The 10,402-nt window shown below is 43.2% G+C and overlaps 1 protein-coding gene across 4 annotated transcripts in view; it reads left to right on the top strand.

The window, feature by feature from the left end:
* Positions 1 to 10,402, top strand: part of C2CD3 (C2 calcium dependent domain containing 3) — a 73,310-nt gene that overhangs the window by 12,814 nt on the left and 50,094 nt on the right. For 3 of the 4 annotated variants that reach the window (XM_019530544.1, XM_019530543.1, XM_019530546.1), the window contains exons 11-17: positions 1,775 to 1,893; positions 2,457 to 2,579; positions 3,640 to 4,107; positions 5,714 to 5,865; positions 7,599 to 7,842; positions 8,195 to 8,378; positions 9,144 to 9,327. In XM_019530544.1, the coding sequence (XP_019386089.1) occupies positions 1,775 to 1,893; positions 2,457 to 2,579; positions 3,640 to 4,107; positions 5,714 to 5,865; positions 7,599 to 7,842; positions 8,195 to 8,378; positions 9,144 to 9,327 (1,474 nt within the window). The remainder of the gene's footprint in view (positions 1 to 1,774; positions 1,894 to 2,456; positions 2,580 to 3,639; positions 4,108 to 5,713; positions 5,866 to 7,598; positions 7,843 to 8,194; positions 8,379 to 9,143; positions 9,328 to 10,402) is intronic. The other variant, XM_019530545.1, reaches the window with a different exon arrangement.

The following is a 10,402-nucleotide window of genomic DNA, read 5'->3' as shown; positions in this document are numbered from 1 at the left end:
TGACTTGAATACATCCACCCTCTCCAGAAGCTCCCTAACTAAATCCTCGCTTACCTGTGGCCCAGGTGTGCCTCCCCCGGGGCCCGAGGGGGGCCCAGCAGGGAGGTGGCTGTTCTGGTCCCTACTTAGGAAGACAAAGGCAAAGAAATCGTTAAACATGTTATCTTTGCCGTCTGGTGTGACGACCAAGTTTCCCAACGCGTCCTGCAAGGGCCCTACGTTACCCGGGACCTTCTTTTTACCCCCTATGTATTTAAAAAATTTATTGTCCTTAATCTGGGAAGCTAGCCCCAGTTCCATCTCTGCCTTGGCCTTCCTAACTACCCCCTTACATCCCCGAGCAACTACTTTAAAGGGTAGCAATCAATGGCTCGATGTCTAGTTGGCAGCCGGTATCAAGTGGCTGGTTTTGTTCAGTATCTTCATCAATGATCTGGAAGATGTCAGAATGCACCCTCAGCAAGTTTGCAGATGACACCAAGCTGTGGGGAGTAGTAGATAAGCTGAAGGGCGGGCCTAGGATTCAGAGTGACCTATACAAATTGGAGGATTGGATCAAAAGAAATCTCATGAGGTTCAACCACGGACAAGCACAAAATCCTGCACTTAGGACACAACAGTCCCATGCACTGGTACAGGCTGGGGGTGACTGGCTAGGACCTGGGGGTGACAGTGAACAAGAAGCTGAATATGAGCCAGCAGTGTGCCCTTGGTGCCCAGAAGGCTAACAGCATCCTGGGCTGCATTAGTAGGAGCGTTGCCGGCAGTTCAAGGGCAGTGATTATTCCCCTCTATTCAACACTGGTGAGGCCACATCTGGAGTCCTGTGTCCAGTTTTGGGCCCCCCACTATAGAAAGAATATAGATAAACTGGAAAGAGTCCAGTGGAGGGCAATGAAAATGGTTAGGGGGCTGGGGCACATGACTTGTGAGGAGAGGCTGAGGGAACTGGGTTTTTTTAGTTTGGAGAAGAGAAGACTAAGAGGGGATTTAATAGCCTTCAACTACCTGAAGGATGGATTGAAAAAGGATGGAGCTGTATTGTTCTCGGTGGCAGATGACGGAACAAGGAGCAATGGGCTCAAGTTGCAGCAAGGGAGGTTTAAGTTGGATATGAGGAAAATCTTTCTGGCTAAGAGGGTGGTAAAGCACTGGAACAGGTTACCTAGAGAGTTGGTGGAGTCTCTGTCCTTGGAGGTTTTTAAGGCCCAGCTAGACAAAGCCTTGGCTGGCATGATCTAGTTTGGGCTAGTCCTGCTTTGAGCGGGGGGGGGTGGTGAACTAGATGTGACCTCCTGAGGTTCTTTCTAACCCTGATGTTTTATGATTCTGTGACTGGTACATGGACTCTCATTCCCAAGAGAAAACTTTGTAGATACACAGTTAAAACTAAATGTTTTTTGGTCCTATTAAAAAAAAAAGTTACTACAAAATTCTGAGAGAATTTAACAAATAATTGAAAAACTCAAAATGTTCCTATAGTTGCACCAATAAATATAGACTCTTCCTCTTCCTTCTCCCCCTGTCTCTCTATATAGGCAGGAAATACATGCGCACACATGTGTACATGTGCTCCTGCACACACACGCAATCTTTCTCCTCCTTTATGAAAACCAGAATATCTCCACATTACTCTGGAGAGTTCACAACTATGCCCCTTTATATACCTACCCTCCATATACAGAGGATAGAGGATTTCTCTACTGTTCAGCATCATGAAATAAGTTAGCACTGAAACTAAGCAAATGTTCATAGGTATCAATCTTTCTTCCAGTGGTAAAATTTCAACAGCGATTTGTGTTCCCTGTGCGTTTTGGTGGAATGATGATTGAGCACTGGTGGAACTCTGACCTGGCTTTCAAAATCTACATGAGGAAAAGGACGCAGAAAAAGGTATTGGCTGCAAATCTTTTTGTAAAGCAAAAAAATTGTGCACTTTGGTTCCCCAGATCCTTGTGCACAATCTGATGTCCTTTCATTCTGTAGTGTTGTATTGGAACTGCTCTGATTTGTATCACAAGGGAAAAACAGATAAATTGATGTAGCCCACATGGGATGTTTCTTAAGCAAATAATAGCTTTTTGTATTTCAAAATAGTATATGAGATAACTGGTTATTTTGGGTCAAGACAGACAGGTCTGAGTATATTTCTCCTTCGCCCTTCTCTAGAAAAACATTTCAGGATTATGGTGTGGATTTAAACATTAACCATCAAAATGCAAACATCCAGCATGTCTTCAAGTGACGTGCATGTCTCAGGGATTCCACACTGAAGATGAAACGGAATAGTTAGCCCTATACAGATTGGGTTTATGTTAAATAACGAAACTGTGTTGTTGCAAAGGAAATGAACTTACAAGGCTCCATCAGAGTTTTCCACTTCAGATTAACTCTGCTGTTTCTTTTTATCCAGCAAATTTTTCATGAATCTAACCAACTATATTTTCTGTCCTTAGCCAGTGCTGATTGGCTTAGCAGCCATTAAGCTCCGCACAGTTCTCGAGTCAGAGCTCCTCACTGTCAGCTGTGAGCTACCTGTGGAAGAAGAGGAAGGTCAGACTCCACTTGGGCCTCTAAAGGTATAGACATTCCCCTTGCAGTGTTTGATTTAGGTCACCTTTTATCACTATAGTTCAGAAGCTAAATATGTCTCTAACTTGGATGTTGCACTTTAAATATGAAAGTTTGTGGATTCAGTTCAGTAGAAACCTGTTGCCTTTTTTGTTTAGAAACTGTGATTCTCCCCAGAGCTCCGCCACTTAAACTGAATGGCTCTCTTAAATGTATCCCTGGGGAGCGTAGCCAGAGGGTGGGTCAGTTACTTTCGCATACCATGAAATGACAGGTATTTCCTACTTAGGGCTTGAAAAACCCACTGGCTCCCACTAGATTGTACAGGTTGGCATAGATTGGAAAAGGTAATAGAATAGGAAGAAGACCATTTGGTTGTAGGAGCAGATGGAGAGGGGAAGGCAAAATGGAAAAAGTTGCAGTGGATTGTGAAAATCATTGGAAAGGAACGGAGCCTGCAGAAGGAGTAAATGGAGACGAGTAAAATCAGTGTGGGGAGCAGGAAAAGGACTGGGGAAAAGAGAGAGGTGGGTAAAGGGAGTGAAAACACAGAGCAGAAAAATCCAACTAGACTAGCCTTAGAAGGATGAGGGAAATGACAGAGACAATGTGGCAAGAAAAGAAAAATAAAAGGATGGGGGGGGAGAAAAAAGAAAAAGAGAGAATAAATGCCAAGGAAGGAGTTAGATTCCAAAATATAGTGATTAAGTAATGCTCCCTTATAAAAACAAAAGTATAAATAGTTCCTCAAAAAGTGCCCACAAGACAGTGGTTTTCACCCTAGCTGGCATTTGTCAAGTACATTTTTCAATCACTCTTCAGATTTTCAGATAGTCATAAGCTTGTCATACACACAGGTGTTGCTTTATTCACCAAACCTTTCTGTCCTCATCTTTCAGTAATGATTGACATTCATGAATAGCGTTCATCCATAATGAGCTTACAAGGTTCTGAATGGTAAATTAATATAGCTATCAAATCAAGAAAGCTATACATTTTTCTGCTCTGTATCGGCCAGCTCGTTCATACAGGACATACACTCAGAGTAGCTGTTTTCACATATTACAGGTATTGTTGGAGCTTGCAGCCGATAACAAAGACTTTACCACTGCCAGCGCAAGGTCCGTGAGTGCTGTACAGCAAACCCCAGGTTATGTCATAAGAAGTCCAGGGATGGAAGTAAAAGAAGCTGGCAGGAATTATAGAACTGCAGAAAGCCCTCAACGCTTGAGGTCAAGCAGCCAGGAATCCTCAAAGAGATTAGAAGTGCCCAGCACAGAAGTCATGAAGCCCCCACAGTCCATGCCAGTGTCTGTGTCCCGTAATTTAATGACGCAAGTAAATGCCTCTGAAGAGGCTGGGTTGCTGCTGCATGTACTGTTGATGGTGCTGGATGGGAAGGATTTTATTGTTGGAGACTTTGGAAGCTGTAGTTCCTGTAATGTCTATTTAAACTGCAAGCTGTTCAGCACAGAGGCAGCTACAAGATCTGCTGTTGTATGGGGCACAACACAACCTGCCTTTAACTTCTGTCAGGCAAGTCTCACATCTCTCCTGTTACACTGTCTGAACTTTGTACTCTCACAGTGACAACCTTTTCCACAGTTTAAATCTTAAAAACAAAAACTAACCTAAACCCCACGCTGTTTGCTTACTTACAGACCTATCTGCCTGCCTTTTTATAATATATTAAGTATATCTTGTTACTGTGCTGGCTGTACCACAAAGCATTAAATACTTCTGAGTTGCTTCTGAGCAGCTATCAAACAGTAAAGCAGACTTTGAAATACCAGAGGAAAACAGGCAACAAGGCCCATATGTTAAGCATGGAAAAGAAAGCAGCTTCTCTCCATGAGAGAAGGGAAGAGATGTTAAAAATGTTGATCTGGCTGGCGGCTTGGTCCCTTTATAACCCTGAATTTTTTTGCTCTGTGGGATGTGGCAGCCTAGTGGGTAAGGCATCTCCTAATGGCTCCAGAGTAGTGAATTCAAGCGTCACTCCATCCAGTCTCGTGCCAGTGGTCACCCTCTGTTCATCCAGCTGTAATTGGGGATGTGGTCATTCAGCCTGGGGAGCTGAAGACAGATGTGCTGCTAGCTGTAGAAACTGGTGTGCCTTTGCCATGCTAAGGTAATGAACTGTTGAGCTTGGATGGGCCTGTGACCTTGTGATTCTTTCTCTTCATATATAAAATGCATGAGAGTCAGCAGCTGCTACATTAATGCCTGGGTAAGGGCCCTCAGCCAAGACATTACATACAATTAGGCTTTTGGTGTAACACAAACTAAGCTATGTTTCACTTCCTGTGTGTGTCGGGTATGTTGAGTCCGGTTGTTTTTCCCTGTTCCACTGCAAGACACAGTTGAGAGTCTTAGACGTGCAACTCTTCCAACATTAATTAAAAGAGTGGGATATAGAGAAGCATAGCAAAGGAATATTTAGTCTCAGGTTGTGTATCTGGGGTATGTTAGGTAGGTGCTAACATTGAGTCTGAAGGGGCTTGATGGCCACACAGGGTCCAACAGGTAGCCAAGGATTCCTAAAAAAATCACATTTCAGACCACCACGTGCAACTAAAGGGCACGAAACAAGAAACACTAGGAGTGTTCTGCAGCATGCCACAGAGAAGACAAGGGCATGGCATTGGGAATGAAGTCAGTCATTAATATAAGCATTAAAAGAGTTTTAAAACATCTAAAAAACACTTGCCATCAAAATCAGACTTTGTCTGCATGGATTGTCATTTTCCAAGTTCACTGGTATTCCAAAATGGGGTGGACAAACCTGAATTGAGTTTTTAACCTTTATAATCATTAATATAAGCCAGAGTGATCTGCAGATCACTGGGACTCTGAGGGGTCATGGTAAGTGGTCTGCAATTTGGCTATTTATTACACCACTCACCCTCCACCTCTTTTGTTTATAAAGCTAGATTACAAGGTCTACAGGATGGTTGACAGTGATCCACCAATATAGAAATGTTGGGAAGCACTGCATTAGAACATTCTCCCTCACTCCCACAGTATACGCTATTTGGCAAACAGCTTGCCTTCTCTTTAAATACAGGATATTTAATGTATTAATTTCATTATCATTTCATTAGTAATTATTATTAATTCATTTTTGAACTCTAAATATTAGGTGATGCCTTTTTCATTGACTCGCAAACACTTGGAGAGACTGAAGAACAATGTGATGGTCATTGAAGCCTGGAACAAGTTGGGAAACCCAGGATGTGACAGACTGCTGGGACTGGTGAAGCTTCCTCTGCATCAGTTTTACATGTCATTCAAGTAAACAGCCTTTTTAACTGTTTTGTTCTGTCTTTTACCAGGTTGGGATATGTGCTGACCCATGGATAGAGAAAGAAGGGAGCTGAATGTGTTCTTATAGCATTATTTTGCAACAAGTGTCTTGTTTGCTCTGCTCTGCTCTGATCTGCTCTGCTAGATGGAAACCCTGAAAAATGGACTCTGAAACGCATGGCTTTAATTGGCCTGGAAGTGAACTATCTCTAGTGCAGATCAGCAGATCCATGTTATTGTTCAAGTCCATCCCATGCTGGGCACTGTACATGCATTGGCATTAAATCCCTGGTTCCCCCCGTCAGATCATTGGAGGTGAACACATAATGTGTCTGTGCAACATCCACAATCCAAGGACTGTCCCTGATTTCAGCACTACTATGGCTTGTCTGATGGGCAGTTTGGGGCCTAGCTTTGCCAGAAGACATTCTATAAGACTTGCAGCAGTGCTCCCTTTGCTGCTCACTAACATGAAATGTGTGACTTTCACTGCTTTATGTCCACTGGCCACAATAGTTTTTCAGCTCACAGCACTGTCATGGCAGTGAAACAGGATTAGGCACTGAACAGCTCTTAAAAAATCAACTAGTTTCACTGGCCCTATAATACGTCTATAGCCTACATAAGTTGTTACTTTTCCATTAAGAAAAGAATTAAAATTACAACAAATGCAGCTTTTTGTAAAATTGCTATAATCTTGGACCAATCAAAAAATAAGCATTTGGTTGACAGTGTTTGACCAGTTTGTCAGCTCTACTCTTAAATGGTGAACTATGACTTTCAGTAATCAGAAGTCCCATTATTTAGATTAGAAATTGGGTTGTGTACTACAAACAGTGTCTAGAGCTTTCCACATGTTTTGGATGGTTGTTTCCACAACTGTGACTGTAGCGAGTAACTGATCTCGTCCCTCAGACTACAGAGTAATATTCTGGTTTTGTGTAGCACAAGAAAGTGCTCTTAGCATACGGATGTCTAAATAACTTGAGTCCCAACTGTAATGTTCTCATTATCTTATACCATGACCTCGCTGCTTGTTCTATTTACAGGCTTTTACCAAGGTTATAAAAACAAGCTCAAGGGTTGTCTTTGTAGTACAAAAGCCTTCTAAATATGGATCCTTATTTAGGTCCTTTGTTTGCTCTTCATCCTCTAGCCAAAGGGTGTCAAATTTATGTGGCCCTGCAGGCTGGATGAGTCGCACGGAGCTGGTCCACAGGTCAGATTGGATCCTTGGCCACCCCTCTTTCTCTCCCCTCGATCCTGGATCCAGTGCACCTGCCTTGATTGATCCAGGGTCTGCACCTCATGTGGCCACCCACAACTGCTCCAGCATTGCCCTGCCCATTGTACTGTCCAACTGGGGTGGGTGCTGCTGCATTTAGCACAGATCCCAGACCAGCCAGATATGGCACACTTCCCAGGTCCTGTGTGCTTGGCTGGTCTGGCATGTGGCATATGGTCAGTTGAGACCAGGGGCAGCTTATTTCTGCATAGCAAAGGTAGCTGCTGTCATTCACCAGAAGCTGGATCAATGTGGTGTGAAGTGTTGGATAAAAATGTATTGGGAGAGGAAAAAGGGGTCTCATTACCTGGTCTTAGGCTCTAAGCATTGTAATAAATTGGTTTCTGGTTGTATTAAAAGCTCTGTGTGACGTGACATGAGTTGTGTTGGTAAATATGTACCAGCAGCATGTTCTGGTATGCTTTCTTCTCTGCAGAGATCCTCAAATTTCTCACCTGCTGCTTCAAGCCCAGTATCCCGTAGTTGCAGTGGACAGCTATATGCCAGTGATGGATGTTTTCACAGGCAGGAGAAATGGAAGCCTCCAGGTGATCTTGGCAATGGGCTCAGCTGATCAAATAGTGGCACTCCAGAGACTGAAAAATGAAGACGGCATGGTAGCTCCTGCTATACAGCGTCCTGCCCACTGTTTGGATCCTCTCCCTACAAACTACTTAGTGGTATGCTTGGAACTGCTCCTTGGGCTTTTAGAGATGTGTGATGAGACATCTCTCTCGTGCAGTTTCTTTGATAAACCTCTGATTTTTCCTAGTGGAGTCTGTCTTCCTGTTGTCACCTTTTCGTTCTGTGTAGTGTGGATATACAGTGTCTCATGTTTAACTCTTCCATTCCCATATTTGTCTCATTCCCTTTGCCCATTTTCTTGGGTCCCCACTCCTGTATTAATTATGTAGTTGTTTTCCCTGTCTGTTCCCTGACAAACAAAATGTGGGCTGCTGATAACAGTATGGGGTGTCTCTTGGTGGATTTTAGGACCTGCTTCTATTCATAACGATTTTTCATCCTATTCAGCAGCTAGAGAGAGAAAAGGAAGGACTGATAGAGCACATATTTGAGATCCATGTGGAGAAAGTGAAAGGACTCATGCCCTTACAGTCCACAGTGTGGGGAGAGGCCGACTGTTATGTGCAGTACCATTTTCCAGTTCAGCAGCCATACTCCAGTGTGTTACAGGGGACTGAATTATATGCAAATGGTAAGTTTAGTTTGATAGAATCTCATGTAGAGCATTGTCTTAGTTAGGGATTGTGTGTTAATGTTTTGGCTATATGACTCTGTGTGTGCGTGCACATGTGTGTGTGTTTATGAGAGCTCTCTGGGCCCCTTAACATAGAATCAGAAAATTAGGGTTGGAAGGGACCTTAGCAGGTCATCAAGTCCAACCACCTGCTCAAAACAACACTGTCCCCAACTGTATTGTTGTAGCCAAGGCTTTGTCTAGCCAGGTCTTAAAAACCTCCAAGTATGGTGATTCCACCACCTCTCTGGGTAGCCGGTTCCAGTGCTCTATTACCCTCCTTGTTACAGAGGTCTTCCTAATATCTAACCTCAACTTCCCTTGCTGCAGCCTGAGCCCATTGCTCCTTGTCCTGTCATCTGCCCCCTCTGAGACCAGTCCAGCTCCATCCTCTTTGTACCCTCGTGCAGGGAGTTGAAGGCTGCTATGCAATCCCCTCTCAGTCTTCTCTTCTCCAGACTAAATAAGCCCAGTTCCCTCAGCCTCTCCTCACAAGTCATGTGTCCCAGCCCCCCACCATTTTTATTGCCCTCTGCTGAACTCTGATCGCATCTTTTCTGTAAGTTAGTCCTTTCTTTTGTCAGCAGCAGCTTGTTGGATGGGCAATGACAAAACTCCTGCTGGGAGGAGGAGGGTTGTGTTAGGTTGACTTTTAGATTACCACCTCTTTCCTTGGATAGAGTGTTGGGACTGCATATCTTACTGGCTTTGTTTGACTTGTAGGCATTCGATTAAAACCCTTTCGCTCAGCAACTACTTTGTGCATCCCTGATCCTATCTTTAATGATGAACATCATCACTCCGTGTTGGTGCCGGCAGAAGTCCCAGTGCAGAGGCTGCTCCTCAGTGCATTCTCTACGCAAGGATTAACTGGTGGAGGAGGAATCCAGTTTGAAATCTGGTGCAGGTAGAGAATAAAGAACCATTTCTCAGTCAAGGAAACATTTAAAAAAATCTTACAGTAGTGAAAACATCAGACCATGTGGCGATCGAATAAGCTGACAATTATGGCATCAGCACTGATTCTACATTTCTTTCTGAATGGGGGGGCATTTACAGAGGTATTTGGGGCTGATTTTTCATAGGTGCTTATTTAGCTGCTTTTTCTTCCGTTGACTTGACTGTCAGTTGTGTGGGTTTTTAGCATATCTTTGTCCGTTTTGGAATTAGTCTAAAAGTACACATTATTTAGATGCAACTTATGTGTCTTTGCATTCTGTTTCACAGTAAATTGCCACCCAGGGGGGATATTGTGTGTTGCAGAGTTCTATCTTCTATATTTCCCTTATTGTTGAGACTCCGTTTTCAAATTATCTAGTGCTTTCAGTGCTTTTTGCACAGCACTTTATTACTACAGATAACATCTAAAGAAGGAGACAAAAAATAAGGATAACATTAAAACTAGTGAAAACCTTTAAAAAAGCAAATTAATAACTAGTTCATTTTTTGCTAGAAATCTCTTTCAGATTATCACTCCCACTCTACTACAAAAATATGAAGTGTTCACTTGTTGATAAGCAGGTTACAGTGTTGTAGCCATGATGGTACAGGAAACATACAAGCAAGGGGGGTGGGGGGGTGTATTATCTTTCATTGGTCCAATTGAATATTTGGAGGGGAGAGATTAGGCAAGTTTCAGATAACAAGTACCCATTTTAAGGTCTAAACTCCATTCATGGGATTTTTACTGATTTTGAAGTGGTTGTTAATGATCTTGTATCACATCATTGTAATAGTTCCCAGGCGATATCTAGTTAGGTGTATTTTGAGTTTTCTGTAATGCCAGTCACTTAACTGAGATAATGATCACTGACCTTCACATTAGTACAGCTATAGAGCTCCATTCTCAAATGTATTCAGACTGTTCAGGCATGCAGTAAGGCAGCGGCCCTAGATTTTAGGAGGGCAGACTTCAACGAGCTAAGGAGGATAGTTGGAAAAGCGCTGAGGTCCCGGGGGGGAGGGGAGCCAGGTGTCCAAGG

The sequence above is a fragment of the Crocodylus porosus genome, unplaced genomic scaffold (genome assembly GCF_001723895.1).
Source record: "Crocodylus porosus isolate Cpor-Errol unplaced genomic scaffold, CroPor_comp1, whole genome shotgun sequence".
Taxonomy (NCBI): Eukaryota; Metazoa; Chordata; order Crocodylia; family Crocodylidae; genus Crocodylus; species Crocodylus porosus.
Note: the sequence above shows the minus strand (reverse complement) of the source record. Positions and strands in the feature narration are given on the sequence as shown.